General features: G+C 38.9%; 1 protein-coding gene across 2 annotated transcripts in view; it reads right to left on the bottom strand.

The window, feature by feature from the left end:
- LAMA4 (laminin subunit alpha 4) overlaps window positions 1-19251 on the bottom strand; it is a 146728-nt gene that overhangs the window by 102613 nt on the left and 24864 nt on the right. For both annotated transcript variants that reach the window (XM_004753541.3, XM_004753542.3), the window contains exon 2: window positions 6368-6469. In XM_004753541.3, coding sequence (XP_004753598.1) covers window positions 6368-6469 — 102 coding nt within the window. The remainder of the gene's footprint in view (window positions 1-6367; window positions 6470-19251) is intronic.

The following is a 19251-nucleotide window of genomic DNA, read 5'->3' as shown; positions in this document are numbered from 1 at the left end:
TTTTATTTTATTTATTTATTTGACACAGAGAGAGACAGGAAGAGAGGGAGCACAAGCAGGAATAGTGGGAGAGGGAGAAGCAGGCTTCCCAGCCCCATGTGAGACTTGATCCTGGATCAGGACCTGAGCTGAAGGCAGACACTTAACAACTGAGCCACTGGGTGCCCCTAAATTATTTTTTTAAAGATTTATTTGTTTTAGAGAGTGTGAGAATGAGGGGGGTTGTGCAGTGGGGAGAGGCACAGAGAGAGGAAGAGAGATACTCAAGCAGACTCTGTGCTGAACACAGAGCCCTATGTGGGCTGAGATCATAACCTGAGCTGAAACCAAGATTAGGTTGCTCCACTAACTGTACTATCCAGATGCTCACCCCCACCAGCTTTTTAAAAGATCTATTTATAGTTTTATTTCAAATGCAATAAACATGGATAACCCCCCACAAACAAGACTCTTTGGCTACTTGAATAACTCTCATGAGTGCAAAGGGCTCAGAAGACCAAAAGTTTGAGAACTTCTGCTCTGTCTAGACCAGTGCTTCTTAAACTTTACTGTGCACACCAGTGCCCTGGAGATATTGTGAAGATGCAGATTCTGATCCAGGATGTCTGGGGTGGGGCCTGGGTATCTGCCATTCTAACAAGCTCCCAAGTATCACCAGGGCTGCTGGTCTAGACTGTACTTTGAGAAGTAGGGGGTCTAGAAACACCTAGACTAAGTAACGTTGTTTGTTAACTGCTCAGCATTGGGCCTTAGCCTGAGTATCTGGCATAAAAACACAATACATTTCACTGCAATGAAGAGTGACCAGAGTGTCTCATAAATTGTAAAATTAAAGGTTTTTGCATATATCAGTTTGCTATTTTACTAATTCATTCATTCACTTAATAAGCTTGGATTCAGCTGATATCATGACAGACAATGAGCTGTGACTTATTCAGATGAAGAAGACCAGATTCATTTATGTGTCATTTTATGAAAAAGACCTGGTTCCTGCCTTTGAGTAACTCACAGCCTTATGAAAGAAGAAGAGAGGCCAACAAACAACTGTGTGCTAGGTGCTGTGACTGAAGTATGTATAAAGGATATACCTATGATGGGGCAAAGAGGGAGAAGAGGTTCTGGCTTTTCCTAAGAAAGTTGGAGAAGACCTAATGGAGCTGATGACATTTAAATGAGGCCTTGAAGGAGAAGCAAGAAATCCCAGGTAGAGAGCAAGGGAGCACAAATTCAGACACAGACTCTGCCCATACAGAATCAGTTTTGGTGGCAGTGAGCAACTCAGTGGGGCAGGAGTAGAAAGCCTTGAAAGATTTTAGAAAGGAGAATGTCTGATTAGGTTGAAAGATGTCTCCGTTGCTGGTAAGGAAGACAGAGTAGGGGAAGGAAAGTGGATCAGGGCATGATGAGTCATTGGGTAGTCATAGCTGTGGTCTGGGATAGATGCTGTGGGTTGGAATCAAGGCAATGGGATGGCAGAGAAGAGAAGAGGCTCTCTCTGGGGTTAAATGTTGGGGAAGATAAAAAGGAAGTTCATGAAGCATCTGGGACATCTTAGTATGAGGGTTTGGCAGAATGATTAATTAACCGAGATGAAGAACATAAGAAGAAGAACATATTCAGGGTTGGAAGAAGAAACATGACCTACGTATAGAGAACTTACTTGCATTCAGTTCCTATTATATTCTCATGTGACCAGGCACAAAGCAACAGAGGACTCTAAGATGTTTGGACATACAATTTTCTGACGTTATTTCAAAACCTCAGTTAGCATGGAACCAAATCCATCCCTATTTGCAAAATTTTGGGGTTTTCCAAGTTGCACCATATTGGAAAATTGTCAAAATTTTGATGTAAGAATTATGCATTTGATCTAGATACCAACTGTATAGTTGCAAGTAAAACAGGAAAAAGAAGTGTCTACAACTCATTTTTTTCTTGCTCTGAGATGTCTAATGAATGTGCTGGTTTATTAATCACACATATTTAGTCTTACAGGAACTTACATTGGTTGATTTCTGTCTTACACACATAATAAAGGAGAGCTGGAAAAGCATGAGAAAAATGTTAATGTCTGCAGAATTTAGAGATGTAGTATCTTTGCTTTCCTGAATGAAGTTTTAATTAGGCTTTGAAGTAATAAAAAATTCATTAGCTTTCAATATACTGGATTACTTCCCTTCCTCTATTACGTTTAGGGTGGGGTAGAAGTCCATTTGAATATCAATATCTTTTTAACTACAAAATTACTACAGGCAGTTGTATAGAATTTAGGGAGGCACACTGTGAAGTAAAAAGAAAATAAAAATCCATCCATGTTTCCACCAGCCAGATAACAGCTTGATGGGCATCTCTTTAGATTTCAAGGATATTTTTGCTATTCTTTTAATAGTTTTAAATCTGAATATCCTCATTCAGATTTAGAAAAAAAAAATTTCCTGCAATGCTGGGACAGACGCTGAAATTTTTTCATTTTTTTAATTTTTCATTTGATTTTCACTGAGCTTACCCCACATGTGTTTCTCAGGCTCCCATTGTCCTCATACCTTGACCTTTACTATGTTGGTCATGTCCAGAAGCACTTTCAAGTAGGTGTTTCTGTTCCTACAGCTCTTCAACCCAATACAGTGGAAAAACCACTTAACCCAGATCTTAGGATAATGTCTGGCACATAGGTGGAGCTCAAAAAAAAAAAAAAAAAAAAAAGGTGCTTCTTTGTTAAATGGTTGGATGAGATCAATAGACCAACCAATCCTTAATTAAAAGGAACCTGAGGAGCCTTGTTTCTGTGGTAAACTTCAAGTCAGATTTTCTCTATTCTAGTTCTGGTCAGTGGACTCCTGGCTTTTCTTTAGATGGGTACTGGCCTTAGTCATGTCCTCTTCTCCCCCCGCCCCAAGATTTTATTTATTTATTTGACAGAAAGAGAGAGAGAGAGAGAGATCACAAGTAGGCAGAGCAGCAGGCAGAGGGACAGAGGGAATCACGCTCCCCGCTGGGCAGAGAGCCCAATGTGGGGCTCCATCCCAGGACCCCAAGATCATGACCTGAGCCCAAGGCAGAGGCTTACCCCACTGAGCCACCCAGGTGCCCAAGTATGTTCTATTCTTAATTATCTGTATGTAGCCTATAGACTTGGGGTAAAGTATGGGTTATTAGGCATTTCTACCACCAGCCATTTGTCCACTTCTATCTGTTTCTTCCCCTATTTCCTTTCTCATACCTCCTTCTGGAGCTTTCCTAGAGAGTCTGCCATGTCCACTGGGGACACCTGATCCTTGGGGCCCTGTCTGGCTGACTGAGATGAGAATCCTTCCCAGTACATTCTAGTTATGATAAGATGCAATATAGCTTTTTGGAAACAAAAAGGATTTCATTCATGAAGGCACTTTTCACTTAGCCACTTTTCTGCATTTGAAGAGTTAGCATCCTACTTGTGAAGACATCTCTAAGCTTCTTTGCTATGTCTAAAATGGTAGCCTAACTTTGTCTACACTATATTTTATTGCCAAATGGCTTAGTTCCTTGAAATCAGTCAGTAAAACATAAGGTCAGTTTCAGAAATTGGACATTGGAATGGAGGAAGAATTAGAAACACCAGGGGGAAGGCAAGGCGGAGGGAGGCATTATAAGACTTCAAAATAAAAACAAAACTAAAATGAAATAAAAAAGAAGGCCTTTTATATTTGGCTGTGTGTGGAAGACGGGAGAAATGAGTTAGGTAAGCAAAAGATAAGAACTGATAAAAACTCAGGCCCAGGGGCGCCTGGGTGGCTCAGTGGGTTAAGCCTTTGCCTTCGGCTCAGGTCGTGATCCCGGGGTCCTGGGATCAAGCCCCGCATCAGGCTCTCTGCTCAGCGGGGAGCCTGCTTCCTCCTTTCTCTCTGCCTGTCTCTCTGCCTACTTGTGATCTCTCTCTGTCAAATAAATAAATACATTAATTTAAAAAAAAAAACAAAAAAAAACTCAGGCCCACAAGGAAGGCTGCAAGGAAGTGCTTGAAGAAGAAGAAATTGCTTCTTCTCTGGTGCCCTGAGAACCAGATGAGCTGGATGGAGGAGCTACAGGGCAGGAGCTGATAACCAGGAGGCCAGAGCCGGGAGGCCAAAGAAAATGGGAAAACCTGAGTTTGATTCCAGTAGGTCACCATTGGCAATACATTTACCACCTAAGTGACAAAGGATTCTAGGCTGGCAAGTCTCTGTTTGCTACTTACATTTAATTCAATAGAGTTATGTCCTTTTTTGTCTTTCTAAATTAAATTTGTAAGAATATATGTATATACATATTTAGCTCTAAGGGATAAGATTGTGGGTGATTTTCACTCTGAATTTCATGTACAGTACATAGCTGTATTATTGTTTTGTTTGTTTGTTACATTGAGCATATATTACTTCAATCAGGAAAAAAAGCTATTTCCATCTAAATAGAGTTGGGGTGGGGAGCTCACTATTAGGAGGAGAAGGACGGCTGTTCTTTCTTTTTAAAATATTCTGTCTTGGAACAAAGTAACTGGAGGAAGATGGCCAGTTCCCTTGAGTGGGCATAAGAGTTTACACCCCAGTCCATCCCCAAACTTTTATTAGAACTTTGTATGCCCAGGAGCTGTGAAGGAATCCTGTGAGGACCTTCTCCCTCAGAATTCCCGTCTAAGTCAGAGAGAAAACCACGACAATTCTGATTCTGACAAAGTCACCTTAAGAAGAGTGGTTTTCTCACAGGCCCTGGCAGGAAGAACTTTTTAAAAATTTAATTTCATTTAATTTTTTTATTAGGTTCAATTAACCAACACATAGTACATCATTAGTTTTTGATGCAGTGTTTAAAGATTCATTAGTTGTGTTTAACACCCAGCGCTTGTCGCCGCATGTGCCCCAGGAGGGACTTTTGCCCTTCTAGTTCAGTCTTCCATCTTACTGGCGTCCTGATGGCCTCTGATGGACCTACCAGTCCCTATTGTCTTCTAGCTAAAAAAAAAAAAACCCAAAAAAACAAAAAACCCCAGATAACAAAGAGCCTTTAATTGGTCAAATTATCGGAGATGTACATTATTAGTTCAAGTGCATCCATGGGATTTTCTTTTCAAATGTCACTGGGATTAAAATAACAGGAAACCGGAGAGGGAAGCATTAGAAAGGGGCAGGCTTTGGCAGCTGCGTGTGCCTACACGACTACAGAGGACATCCTGGATGTAAGGGTTATTTAAGAAGATGGGGGAGGGGGAAGACAGAAACACCAGGACTAAACAAACACTACAAAGAGATGGCCTTGTCCAGTGTTTGCCACTACATTCTCTCTGTCTCTAGAAAAGTGGCAACTGCTGGGTTCAAAGTAGATGAAATGTTTTAATTTGCATCTTAATATAATGCATTTACAATGGGTAAAAGAGCACCTCCGTGTGCACACCTCAGAGACCACTTATCATCAAAATGATGGGCTTAATGGAGATAATTATACTAATTTTGAGGTAAATAGGGTGTACTTAATTAAGAATTCTTGTAGTTTATGCAAAAATACTCTTGCAGTTTTTGGAAAGCCTCTTCTGCCTCAGAGGATCTTAAAGAATCTAATTTTCCCCCTGTGTGGTACAGCTCCTGAAGGAAAACATGATCATAGGGCATAAGTCTTTAAAAATGCCTCCTAGGACTTCTACTAAAGCCATTTCTGGTAAATATTTCAATAGCCGTTTTCACGAAGCTGTCAGTCCACTCAGTGAATGCAGAAAAGTTGTGGCAAGCCTTTTTTGCTAGAAAGCTCCCCAGTGTCCTCCACAAGTCTCTACAATACTTCAACAGAAGAAGAATTCATTCCAGTTAAGGGAGGGAAAAAAAGGGTCTTGGGGGGGGGGTGCTGAAACACAGACTTATAAAGACCACAAGGCCAAAATGTTCATTTTTATTAGCTATTTGGTTCATACCTTTTTTTTTTTTTCTAAACAAATTTTGATCTATAGACCTATATGAAGTTGTAAAATAGGCAATGAAACAACTGTTTTATTCTCCTGGTTTATGTGGAATGAAGCCAAACATATGGCAAACTATACTATGACAGAGGAATTTGGATGGGTGATCTCTTCTTCCGTGTACCTTTTCAATCCCTTCACCCTTGACCCTATGGTAGACACCGGCTGCCGGGGACGCTAGGTCAGTTCCCTCCAGGAGCACATGCCGTGTCGTACCCATGCCTGGAGGGCCAGGTAAAATCACCAGCAGTTTCTAGAAGGCGTCTTACAGGAAAAGGTAAAGGGTAAAAAGGGAAACTGATTAGCTCTTTCCTAGAGAGTGCTAACGTGCAGGAAGAATATTTGATCCCTGCTGAAGACACAGAAGCCCAAGGAAGTACATGAACAGTGACAGATGCCCCAACCTACCGTACAGAATCCAGAGCCATCCAAGCACTCGTCAGAGTTATCGTTGCAGCCACAGGGCAGACACTCTCCTGACTGGGCGAGAAAGAATCCAGCATCACATTTCTGAAACAGACACAACAAAATATTTTCTTTATTGAAAAGACCTCTTTGGATCAATATTTTCCGAGAAGCATAAGAGGAGATGCTTACTAAATAATTCTTTACAGAAGTACTAGAATGAACTATTTATATTGTGATTCAGTGGTGTATGTCTAATTCTTTTTGTTATATTCTCCCCCTTTTTATATTTTTTTTAACTTTTCAGGGGAATAGGAATATCTTTAACGCTGTCCTACTATTGTAAGGAAGACTTAGAAGATTTTGGGTAACAGTAAAGAAGAAAGAAATTTTCTGATATTTTCTTAAGAAAACCAAACCAAACCAGGACAACTGGTGAGGGTGAGGAATTGCCTCCTGCTCCCTAAAAATAAAGACTTATGGTTTCAGAAATTACTGGCTATCGCATAACAACTCAGAGATGTGTTTTTCATGCTTAAAATTTTTTTTTTTCTCTTCACATCCTAACATTTTAAACAGAGGGGATAAGAAGTTATGAGTTCTTATACTTGTCAGGTCTTATGTGGGTGTTATTCATATATTTCATTTTTTCTTGTAGTTCTGTGAAGAACACATTATTTTCCCGATTCTAGTGATGAAATCATTAGACACAGAGGTGCTAAGTGGGCTGTGGAGATGTTAAACCATCTTTCAATACACCAGTCAACCTATACAACGATGAATTGCCCCTCGCCCTTGCCAATGTCACTCATGCCCTACTTGAGAAACTTTGCGACATTGTTCCTAATTTACGTGATGGGAGTTGTGAACATGTATTTTATTTTTCTTCAGAATGTCTTAGTGATGCAAGGCAACAAGGGCATTATAGACCTGGAAGTCCACCCCCCTCATCAGACGGATTCACTTCTAAAGAATTCCAGACAGATAAGAATATGGGCTGTTTCCACAAACTTACAGAGTTGGAGATTTCACATCACCTCCCTCCCCCGATTTCATTGACTCATTGTACTTTGTACTCTCTTAGCCACCAGGAAATTTTTCATTATATCTGGCTGAAGTCCCTTTGACTGCTATGCAAAGCCATTTCCTCTTGCTTTTTTCTCTGTAAAGAAAGAACCACTGGACACTATTCACAGTATAAAAACACCACCACAACAAAACAAAACACCACCAGTTTGGACCTGAGAACTAAAATCTGATATATTCAATTGGGAGGAAGTTTAACAAAGAATAATGACATTTGTCCATAAACACAAGGCAAAGAAATTCCGTCTAAGTGAGAGAAAGAAAGTAAGGGTGCGAGGGGACTGATTTATAATTTATAATGGAGAGTTTGTGGTTGATAGGAAACATTTTCCTCAATTTCCACTAGGGAACAATAGAGAGGGAAAGTGCTAGAACTGCAGCAGGAAGCATTTAATTTAGACCATCTAAGTTCAAGTATTTTTGAATTTTGTATCAAAATATAAAAAATACATGTTTGGGGCACACCTGGCTGGCTCAGTCAGTTGACCCTACTACTCTTGATCTCGGGGTTATAAATTCGAGCCCCACATTGGGTGTAGAGATTACTTAAAAATAATATCTTAAAAAATACATGTTTTAACTGTGATGCAGTACACAGACATACATATATGTATGTAAATATATAAGGATATACATATATATCAGAAAAAGATTCGCAAAACACTAGTTAACCCATGTGCCATGTACCTTAAACTTCTTTACTTTATTTAAAAATACATCCTTGTTGGGGCGCCTGGGTGGCTCAGTGGGTTAAAGCCTCTGCCTTCAGCTCGGGTCATGATCCCAGGGTCCTGGGATCGAGCCCCGCATCGGGCTCTCTGCTCTGCAGGGAGCCTGCTTCCTCCTCTCTCTCTCTGCCTGCCGCTCTGCCTACTTGTGATCTCTGTCTGTCAAATAAATAAATAAAATCTTTAAAAAAAAAAAATACATCCTTGTTATAAGACATATGATTGATGACCCATGAATGTGTTACATCCTGCAGTTTGACATAAAGAGGGTTTTAATTATCAGAGGAATGGATAAGAATAGTGAGGGGCCTAGTATTAGTTATCTCAGTAGCTTCCAAAACAGCAGTTTCTGAGCTCTCTAACAGACCATGCATGGACATGTGGGGAGTCTCTCATTTGGGAGTTCTGACAAAGAAATAAAAAAACTGTATTTTTTTATAAAATAAATCCTGGATTTAAAAAAATTACTTACTTAAATTAATTAATCCTTTCCCCCCTGGATTTATTGAAATAATAATTGACATTTAACATTGCATAAGTTTACAGTGTACAGTGTGTTGATTTGATGTGTGTATACATTGCAAAATGATTACCAGCATAATAGCTTTAGCTAACACTTCTGTCATGTCACATAATTACCATTTCTTTCTTGTGGTGAAGACATTTAAGATGTACTCTCTCAGCAACTTTCAAGTATATAACACAATATTATTAACTATGACCATTGATCTATACATTAGATGTTCAGAACGTGTTAATCTCGGAACTGGAAGTTTGTACCCTATGATCAATGTCTTCCCATTTTCCCAGCTCCCCAGCCCCTGAGACCACCATTCTGGTCTTTGTTTCTATGGGTCCCAATGAATGGCACAGAGATTGGAGGTGTGTTAGGAGGGGAAAAACATGCTGGTGTCAACAGAGAGTCTGGTAGTGATGCCTGGAAACAGAACAAGTGAAGATCTACTTGTATCATCAATTATGGTAAGAACCTTCCTCTGGCCCAAGGTATCACGTTCCAGTAAAAGCACTCTAAACTGATATTAGTTCAAGTCTTTTTGGCATTTTTGCTCCTCTTTTATCTAAAGAAGACAAAGAACATTAAGATTTGTCCTGAATAAATGCATCATTTTGAATATGACAGTAGGTAATCCTTAAGTCCTTGAGGACTTACCTAAATCAAGAGATTCATACTCAAAGAACAAAAATAAAATTGCACAACACAGAAAACAATCCCAAATAATAATAACAAATTTTTTTTTTTTGTAAATTCTGTATTTTAGAAAAGCTTCCGATTTACAGAAATATTAGAAGGACCTGTTTTTTGTTTTTTATCTATCTATCTTTCTATTTATTTATTTATTTTTAAAGATTTTATTTATTTATTTGACAGAGAGAGATCACAAGTAGGCAGAGAAGCAGGCAGAGTGAGAGGGGGGAAGCAGGCTCACTGCAGAGCAGAGAGCCAGATGTGGGGCTCGATCCCAGGACCCTGGGATTATGACCCGAGCCGAAGGCATAGGCTTTAATCCACTGAGCCACCCAGACGCCCCTATTTATTTATTTTTAAAGTCCCCCAGAGATTCCAATGTGTGATTAAGGACTGCTCTAAAGCATCTCACAGTGCATTATTCATGTTAATTGCTCCACGAATGCTTGTGATTTAAACAGTTTGGACCAGGACAGCAAATCTGAAGCATATGTGCTGTTGGAAACCAATGGTTTATGCTGCTAGTACACTCACTGCTCCCTACTGGGCTGGATTTGGCCTCCAGTCTTTTTCAACACAGTCTAGGCAGTCGCTGCCCAACAGCGACTGCCTTGACTGGACTGCGCTCAATGAAATCTTTATGTTATGCCTAGTTCAGGAGCGGACTTCACCCAGAGCGTCTGTCGTTATCTACTGACACATTCCCCAGGCTAAGGCTCTGACCTTGTGTGAAATGGACTTGGCTCCAGTCTCATAATCTGTAGGAGATGGGAAGAAAAAGGGAAGCAGGGACAGGGTCACGTGGAGCCCCCTGTGGAGAGAGTGCAGTAAGGTGGAAATCCAACCAACTTCTTTTCCGCTGGGCTTTGTACACGTGAAGGATTATATTTTCTAATTCATCTGTCTAGAGGGGAGGTGCCATTTTTAAATTTGTATAAAAGCACCATTTAGGCTAATGAAAGCCCTGGACATGGGAGCTTCTGATGCCACTACTACATGCACTGAATATCTTGGATCCTTTGTGTTGTAGAACCTTAGAGAATTTTTCAGAATGGCAAATAATTAAGTGGGTCAAGAAAAGTTTGAATATCCTCAAGGAAGAGCTGTATAATGTTGTTCCTTTTATGTAGAAATGTTTGGTCAAGGCTCCAGAAAGTTCTGTTTGTACTAAATATCTTCTTGAAATTCTACAGGAACTGGCAAAACTGACCTTTGTTATAATATTAAAAGGCAGATAATTTTAAGAATGAAAGCAGAGTTAATTTTAGTTTTGTTACTGATTCCAAGACCTGTGTTATTTAGAGATTTTGAAAGCTGAGTGGTCTTCCCACAGAGAAAATGAATGTCTGTCTGATTTCTTTTGGAACATCTTCCATAATTTCTTAAATGAAGATGGTGTTTATGTTTATATATGTGTGCATTAGCAAGAGAAGTGTTACAATCAATTTTTAGATGCCACACTGAACACTCTGGCCCGTATGAGAAGAACTGTATAGCATACAACTGTAGAAACACATGTGGCTAAACTGAGAATATTCAGAGGGCTTGTACTGTATAGGATGGTTCCTAGGCTTTAAATTAATGGTAATAACAAGGATAATGATGATAATAATGAAGATAATAATAACACAGTTATTATTTATGGAGGGCCTATGTACCAAGCATTGTAAGTGCTTCATCCACATTATGATATCTGCTCTTTGTAACAACTCTGTGCATTAGGTATGAGTATCTGCATTTTGGAAATGAACAAGGTGCTGGTCAGAGAAGATGAAAAATGTATACACAGCTGTATAAGGAGTTCAGACAAACCTAAATTTTGTTTTCTCCACTATAACATGCTACTTCTCATAAAAAAAAAGAGAAAGGGAAGGAAGGAAGGAGGGAAGGAAGAATGGATGGATTTAGATCCTTTGTTTGACTCCTGGGTTTGAGCTCTTAACCATCTGGTGTATGGTTAATATATATTAATCCAACAACTTTTTTTGGACATTTAGTTTATTTCTAAATTTTTGCTACTACAAACAGTCCAAAGCAGGCTGAAATGGATAAAAATGTAAAATCTTTCCTTTAAACTCCAGAAAAAATATTATTAAGATATGGATACATGCTTTAAAATATGAAGTTATTAATGTATGAAAAACATTGACTGGGACTATCTATTCTTTAAACAATTTATTTCAGCCCAATTGTCATTTTGACTAATTACTTTCCATTAAATCATTTGTAGACTTTTTACAGCTCTCTGTCATCAGCTACTATATTATGGCAGCTTGTCTCTTGCTTGAACACTGACTGGATGAATCAATAACATTTAGTTCTGCCTTCAAAGAATAGAATAGATTGTCATTTGCTTACTTTGTTATCATCAGTGTGGTATGTGGCTTTGAGTAAAAATCAATGTGTCTGTGCTTGATTAATTTTACATTCATAGAAATCAGAATTAGATGGAACTTTAGGAAGATATTGGTATGGTATACCCATGTGCCACTTACATTTAAAGGACCTGGGAGTGACAGTATATGTTGATATCATTGCAGGAGGCATTATTTCCAGAGGTCCATCATATAATCACAATATTAATTATTTCATAAGATAATATAACATACTGAGACTGTTTCTTAACAAAGAGGATAACATTTATCCAGCCAATTGATAGTTTTGTCTTCGTATGAAGAAGTCCCTTGAGAACAGTAACTGAAACTAATAATATTGTCAGAACATTTTTTGAATTTTCTTAAGATTCTGAAGTCATGGTTTTTTGAGGTCTAGTCCAGTCTGCATCCCTTGAGTGTAGTAAACTCAAGCTAAGTAATACCATTTTAGGTTAAAAATGTTCACAAAAATCTCCCTGGGTTTTCCAAATATTGTCACAGAGGAGCTAATAAATTGGCCCAAAGTCACTACTTTTGCATAGATACTATATCTCTAGAACCTTCAGAATTTCTGTTGAAAAGCCTGATAGACTAAACAATTTAAATGCTCAAATAGCATTCTCTAGGAGTCTGAGCTCCCCAACTACCCACTGAAAGAAGCAATGGCAAAGATGGATCAAATTTACAAGGAGTCTGAAGTTGTTGTGTGAGACCCATCTTGAGGTCTCTCTTGGAGAGATTCAGACCTTAATCTTCAGCTCCAACAAATGACCGTGAATCAATCATAATAAAATTCCATTACAAACAGCATACTCTATAGCCCTGTGCCTAGTCTAATAATATCTGACCTATAATACAGTAGTTCTCCCCCCTTATCTGTGGATGATACATTCCAAGACCCCCAGTGGATGCCTGAAATTGCAGATAGTAATAACTCTATACATACTATGTTTTTCCCTATACAGACATACCCATGATAGTTTAATTTATAAACTAAGCATGGCAAGAGATTAACCACAATAACTAATAATAAAATAGAATAATTATACCAACATACTGTAATAAAAGTTCTGTGAATGTGATCTCTCTCTCTCTCTCTCAAAATATTGTACTGTATTCACCTGTTTTCTTTTGGATAAAGTGAGATGGAAAAATGCCTGCTTGATGAGATGCAGTAAGGTTAATGACGTAGACATTGGGACCCAGCGTTAGGCTACTATTGGCCTTATCATCTGCTTCTGAATGGAGGTTGACTTCAAGTAGCTGAAACCACAGAAAACAAAACACTGCACAGGGCAAGGGAGAGGCAATCACTGTAGAAATTTGCTTTGTGTCTTCAACCTAGGAGTTCCCAACATTTTACAAATATTCAGTAATCTTGCTTTCTGAATTAGACTTCTAGAATTTTGATTCATCAGCTTTTGCTTTAATTTACTAAGGACCGATGTGGAAAGCATTAGAAAAACAAAAAACAAAAAAACAAAACCCAAACCAAAATCTCTCTGAATTCATTTGCTTGTGTCCAGAGTCATTGCTACATCCGAAAGTAGTATTCTTCAAATTTAACTACACATATCCAATTCTCTTTTTGCTTAGGTTTTTGTATGTATGTAATGAATCCACTTTTCTCCTTGTTTCCAGGCAACAATGATTTTAGCTGTAGTTTAGGTTTTAGAGAATTCCACTTTTTAAAAATCGAATAATAAAAGTCACCTTAAGATTGAATATTATCCTCACGTAAAAACTAAAACTTTGTGCCTCTACTCTGAGTCTGTGGGTCTTGTGCAATCCTGACTTCCATCTGCTTAAAACTTGGGCAGACCTAAGAATCAGTATTCAGAGGCCTTTTATTTGGAGGGACCAATGGTTTAATTTAATGTATTCAGAAATATCAAGTTAGCCTTTGTGGGAAGGAATGACTTCTGAGAATGTATGAGTTTATGACATGGGTAAGCATCTCACAGGTCATTTTTCTGTGTCTATACAAATAAAAGACAGACTATCCGGGATGGAAAGCAGTCCTGAATCAAGCTGTTGGTAACATTTGACTCTATACTTTTTCAGGGAGGGCTTAACACATCCTGTCTGTATACAAATCTGTGTCAGAGTGCCCAAATAAATTAAAGGCAGTCTGTAATGTGCAACAGTTAGCAAGAAGTTGACTTCTTGATTGATTTTACTTGAATGTGGACAGAATTACCCCCATATCCTCCCTTGGGTCTCTTTAAGCTCTTGTTTGCGTCATTGAAATTCCCTACATTTCAATAGGTGAAGTTAAGTTTTAGATTTTGACAGTGATTTCACCATAGCTTGATTAGGAAAGTGGTTTCAACATTCTTCAGAAGTTTATCCGGTTGAAAGGCATTTCTTCTTATAACTAGCACCATCAAGCTAGGGCATCATTAAACACAGACTGTGGAGCTAGTGTCTCCTCGTTGGCTCTTGGAGCTTCATTTGTGCTTATGGCTTAGGACCTGAGTCTACCATGGCTTGGCCTGCATGTCAAACACTCCAGCTCTCAAAGTAATTCCCTGTGATATAGAGACAAGGATTTAGGTTCTGAGGAATTCTGAGAAGCACAGAGCTGTACTGATCAGAGTTAAGCCAGGTTCTTTAATTCTGTAAGGTGGAGAGGTATGTATCGCAGCAATGACGTCGTGTTAATATGGCTATTCCTCAACACCTTTTATGAGCTTTTTGAGTCATCACTTGGGCAGGGAAATCCATGCTCCACCCAAAGATTTCAAATAACTCTTGAAAGCCGGTAGTCAATCAAATGTTACTCGGAATGGAGGTACCAGCAGACTCGGGCTCTGATGATATACTTACCACCCCCTTGGCTCTCTTTAGTTGTGTAACTGAAAGGATCAAAAATGAGAAAGTTTAGAGCCCTATGGCCATAAAGATTTTCTTTTTGAAATGTAGGATTTGGGGATGATTATGTTCATTAATACTGATGAAAATTTCTTTGTCTCCTTGAAAAGTTCCTTTAAATACTTTGTAAGTTGCTCATTTGTAGTAGTGATCGCACTTGTATAACATAATCGGGCATGAGCCCTGCCTTTTTTCTTTTGATTTTCTTGAAAAAAATCTGCTAACACCTGGCTTTCTGCCCTTGTTCCTCGTCACATCATCTCATGTAACTTGTTCTTTTCATTCCCCGCCCTCCAAGCTACAGTTACACAACACAGCCTTGGCCAGATTTCCTTTTTCTTTCTTTTTTCTTTTCTTTGCTTTTTTTTTTTTTAATATATCTCGAAGCTGACTCAGTTTTATTTAATTTACTGCGGCAAATGCCTTGGACACATTTCCAAGAAAGGAAGAGATACGGTGTAGAAGGGCTAGATGAACAAGCAGAGAGAAATGACTTCAGAGTTACAGGCATTTGGGGATTTTTACATGACTCCTTCACCACTTGGCAGGAATCAGTGTTGTGAGATGGCAGACATTTCTGTCATCTTCCACTGGGTTTTAATGAATAATAACAGCTAATATTTATTGATGGACAGACACCAGGCATGGAGTTAAGTGCTTTTTATAGACATTCCAATTTGGTCGTCACCACTTTAATGGCTCCACAGTCTTGCAATTGTCTGACTAAATTGCCTTTTCTTTTCACAAGGAATGGGGAGGCTTAATTGTCTAGAAACTTACAGTGGCTTCCTTTCCTCTCTAGAGAAGGCAGTGGTGCTTCCTTGGGCAGGTGGACTGGTTGGGATGTCCCATCAGTTTCCTTTGCTAATCAATGTGCGCTTCTGTCGTGCAATCCTCCCAGTCCTTCAGTGCTACCCTTACCCTGGATTGCTCAAGACAGCAGTCCTGTTTTTCTTTCCTTATGCTCTTCCTCACGGGTTTATGCTTCACTAAAGAAATGCTATTGTGAATTAGTAGGAAAGGAGAAATACATCCCAAACCTCAATTGTACCCATTTATTGTCAGGAGATAATCTTGCCTCCTCTTTCAATGAGAAAATAGAGGTCATTCAGTGGAAAATCTCATACTGTCTATTTTTCTTCTCCTCAAAATTCATCTTAATATTTTTTTTTATGATTTTATTTATTTATTTGAAAGAGAGAGAAAGAGAGAGTGCGCGCACATAGGGGGAGGGGCAGAGGGAGAAGCAGAAGCTCTGCTGAGCAGGGAACTTGACGCAGAGCTCAATCTCAGGACCCTGAGGTCATGACTTGAGCTAAAGGCAGACCCTTAACCAACTGAGCCACCCAGGTGCCCCGGCATCTTAATTTTAACTCATTCTGATTTCCTCTGCTCATCTCAGATGAGGTAGCATTCCTCATATTAGAAGAGATTAGCCCTCTCTCTGTGCTCTGGAACCCATACATCTGACCCTACCATCACCTGGCTTCCTTCTCTCACACACCATCCAGCAATTTCTACCCACAGGAGTGAGGAAAGCCAGAGCATAATTAGGTCTTGGGTCCTGTGTTGGATGAGCTGTGACTTCTTCCCTGGGACTCAGATTCTAAGAACACCTTCTCTCAGATCTACCTCCCTTTCATTCTCCTCTTCTTTTGCTCAGCCAAACTTCATGAGTGAGAGAGAATTCAATCACTCTGGCTCTGCTTTCTTCATGCCAACCCATGCCTCTATCTGTCGCCTGGCTTCTGTCTCCACGGTGCCACTGGAGAGCTGTCAGAGGACCCAGGGCAGAACTGATAAAGCTGTCGGATGAAGTCTTTGTAGCTTTTGCTTTTCCAGACTTGTTCTCGTTCTAGTACTTAACATGGTTCAAATTCCCTCCTTGAAATTCTCTCTTCTCTTGGTTTCCAGGACAACCTGTCTTCAGGTTTTTCTCTTGCTTATCTTTCTTAGTATTTTGGGGGTGGGGGGTAGGGTGGAGTAAGTGGCAGGAAGGGAGGGCTGTTCCTCCTCCTCTGCTGCCTCCACACTATTGATGTTCTCTAGGATCACCTCCTTCTAGCTCTTTCTATCAACGCACCCTGTGATGTCAACCTCACCCACAGTTTCATCCTCTGTCTATATTCTCCTGGCTCCCAAGTCCCTCTACACATCCCTGATCTCCCTCTTTTATGCCATGCTTTTGTTTTCAAGTGCCTGTGGGAGAGGTCCATCTCCAGTTTGGTAAGCACATGGAGTTGACTGTGCCCCACAGTGAACTTATTATATACTCTCCTAATCTATTTTTCTTCTTATACCATATTTCAGATAGAGATGATAGAACATAAAAGGAAAAAAAGTAATGGAGTGAGACTTTTCAATTTTATTAATACATTTGGCAGTAATATAATTTTTGGAAATGCTTCCAAAAGAATGAACTCTGCAAAGATCAGAAAATGGTTTGCACACAGAATAACATTTAAGTACCCAAGTTCTGTCTCTTCCTTTTCACAACCACTGTGCTATCATTGTTTATCTCAAATCTGTGGCTTAAATGGAGACAGATGGAGTGTCCCAGAGCTCAGAGTCTCAAGTCAGAAAGGGCCTTGCACAATCCTGAACTGTTATAAATTTACTCTCTAAATTAATACCTCCATCTGTACTAGGGGGACTGTAGGACTGGAAGTTCTCCGAATTAATTTCTGTGTAGAATGCAATGTTTATTAAAGGTTAAGTAACTGGAATGTGCTAATTTGAAGCTGACATATTTGCTATATTATTTAAACTCAACAGTAACCACAGCAACTGCGTAGAACTTAGACAACAAAAGATTTTTTTAAGGGAGGAGAATTTTCTCATTGACATTGTTTGGAAATGCTGGCACATGAGGATAATAAAAAGCAGACTGTGGTTCAGCAAGTTTTATTATTGTTTTAAAATTCTCTCTACACAAAGTGCCTCTCATTGCCTCCACCTGGACTAGACTGTTCCCACGTCCAGCCACCCTTTGTACAATATACCTCATAGAGTTTATATTCTACCTCTGAGATGTTTATCGAGATGGGTCTTCCCCTTGTTCCTACTACCACTATTTAGTTCAGGATCAGGATAATTATTACAATTATCTCCACCCTATTCTCTTGGTCACCAGTCTTTCTCCTTTTCAGTTCATTCTTTATTACCAGAATTCATTTTAAGAAAACTTATACTACTTGTCTTCTTTAAAACTCCCAGTGACTCTTCATTCATTGCTTACATGAATACATAAAATTATTTAGCATGATGCACGATGTTCCTTTTTCATAATCCAACCCCAACCTGTCCTTTAGAGTGAACTTAAACTCTGTTCCCTCTGCTCTACTTAAACTATGGATTTCCTTCTTCTCCCAAATATACCATTCTTTTGACCACGTTGACTTGGCACAAGAGGCTTGGAGTCATTCTCCTTTCCATCACTTATGAATCCTTTCCTTAGTCTTAGACTCAGTCGTTTTTCCTCTGTGTTCCCATGCCACTCAACACATATCTAATTAGAGCACATGGAACATGCTATTATAGTTTTTAATTTGCACTCCTGCCTCTCTGAAATCACTGTGAGATCTTTGAGAAGAGAAATAGTGGCGTGTTCATCTTTGGATCTTCATCACCTATCATCATCATTAGCAAATAGCAGGTAGATTTTGAAAATATGTTACTTGAAAAAATTAGATCCAAAACTGTAAAGAATGAACTAAATGAGGGTAAATAGTGTAGAAAGTTTGGAGAGCATTTGGACAAATCTCACAAGTGAAGATCTTCAATCATGAATGAATCTTGTAAATATGATATTGAGGGAAAAAAGCCAGCTGCAGAACAAAAACACTACCTTTATATTGCATTTAGAAACATACAAAATAATATTATACTGTATGTTATATAGGGACACTCACATATAAAGAAAAGTATAGATATGAATGGGAATCTAAGAAATCAGGTTGTTTAAGGGCAAAAGAGGGGAATGGGATTGAGGAAAGATATATATATATATATATATATCTTTCATATATATGTATCTGCAATATATATGCAATATTTTATTTCTTAAATTCTATGTAGGGCACACAAATGCTCATGAAAGAATAAAAGGAAGAAAAAAAAAGAAAGAAAAACAAAAGATCTCACTCAGGTTGACTGGATATTGGATTTCCATGTCTAGACCTGGTGAGGTCTCTAAAACATCATCTGTGGGAAGTGACTAATGTCTTGACAATAGATTCAGATGCTTGTGTATAATTTCCCTAACTTCCTTGTTATTCACTATGTACCGTGGTCATTATACAAGGTTAAAAAAAATAAGCATAAGAACATTCCTTTCCTAATTTGTTCTTCCTTTGTTTTTCATCTTACAGCTAGCAGCTACATCATCTCATGGGAAAGCCCTTCCCATGTCTATATGTCTGTCCTAGTTAAAGCATGTTTCAGCCTTTAGGTTTTTCTAAAATGTTTAAAAGGCTACTTAATTTGATTTCCACTAACTAATTTATTTCAGCAGTAAAGTTACATGTCCTATGCTGCTACCTGTGCAATCTGGAGTACTTTTTGAGGGTTTATTTATTCTAGTTGGGATGGACTAATTTAAGGCAGAGGTAAATTCTC

This window comes from Mustela putorius, unplaced genomic scaffold (genome assembly GCF_011764305.1).
Source record: "Mustela putorius furo isolate JIRA1106 unplaced genomic scaffold, ASM1176430v1.1 tig00000450_pilon_pilon_pilon, whole genome shotgun sequence".
Classification (NCBI taxonomy): Eukaryota; Metazoa; Chordata; class Mammalia; order Carnivora; family Mustelidae; genus Mustela; species Mustela putorius.
The sequence above is the reverse complement of the archived record's forward strand: the minus strand, read 5'-3'. Positions and strand labels throughout refer to the sequence as shown.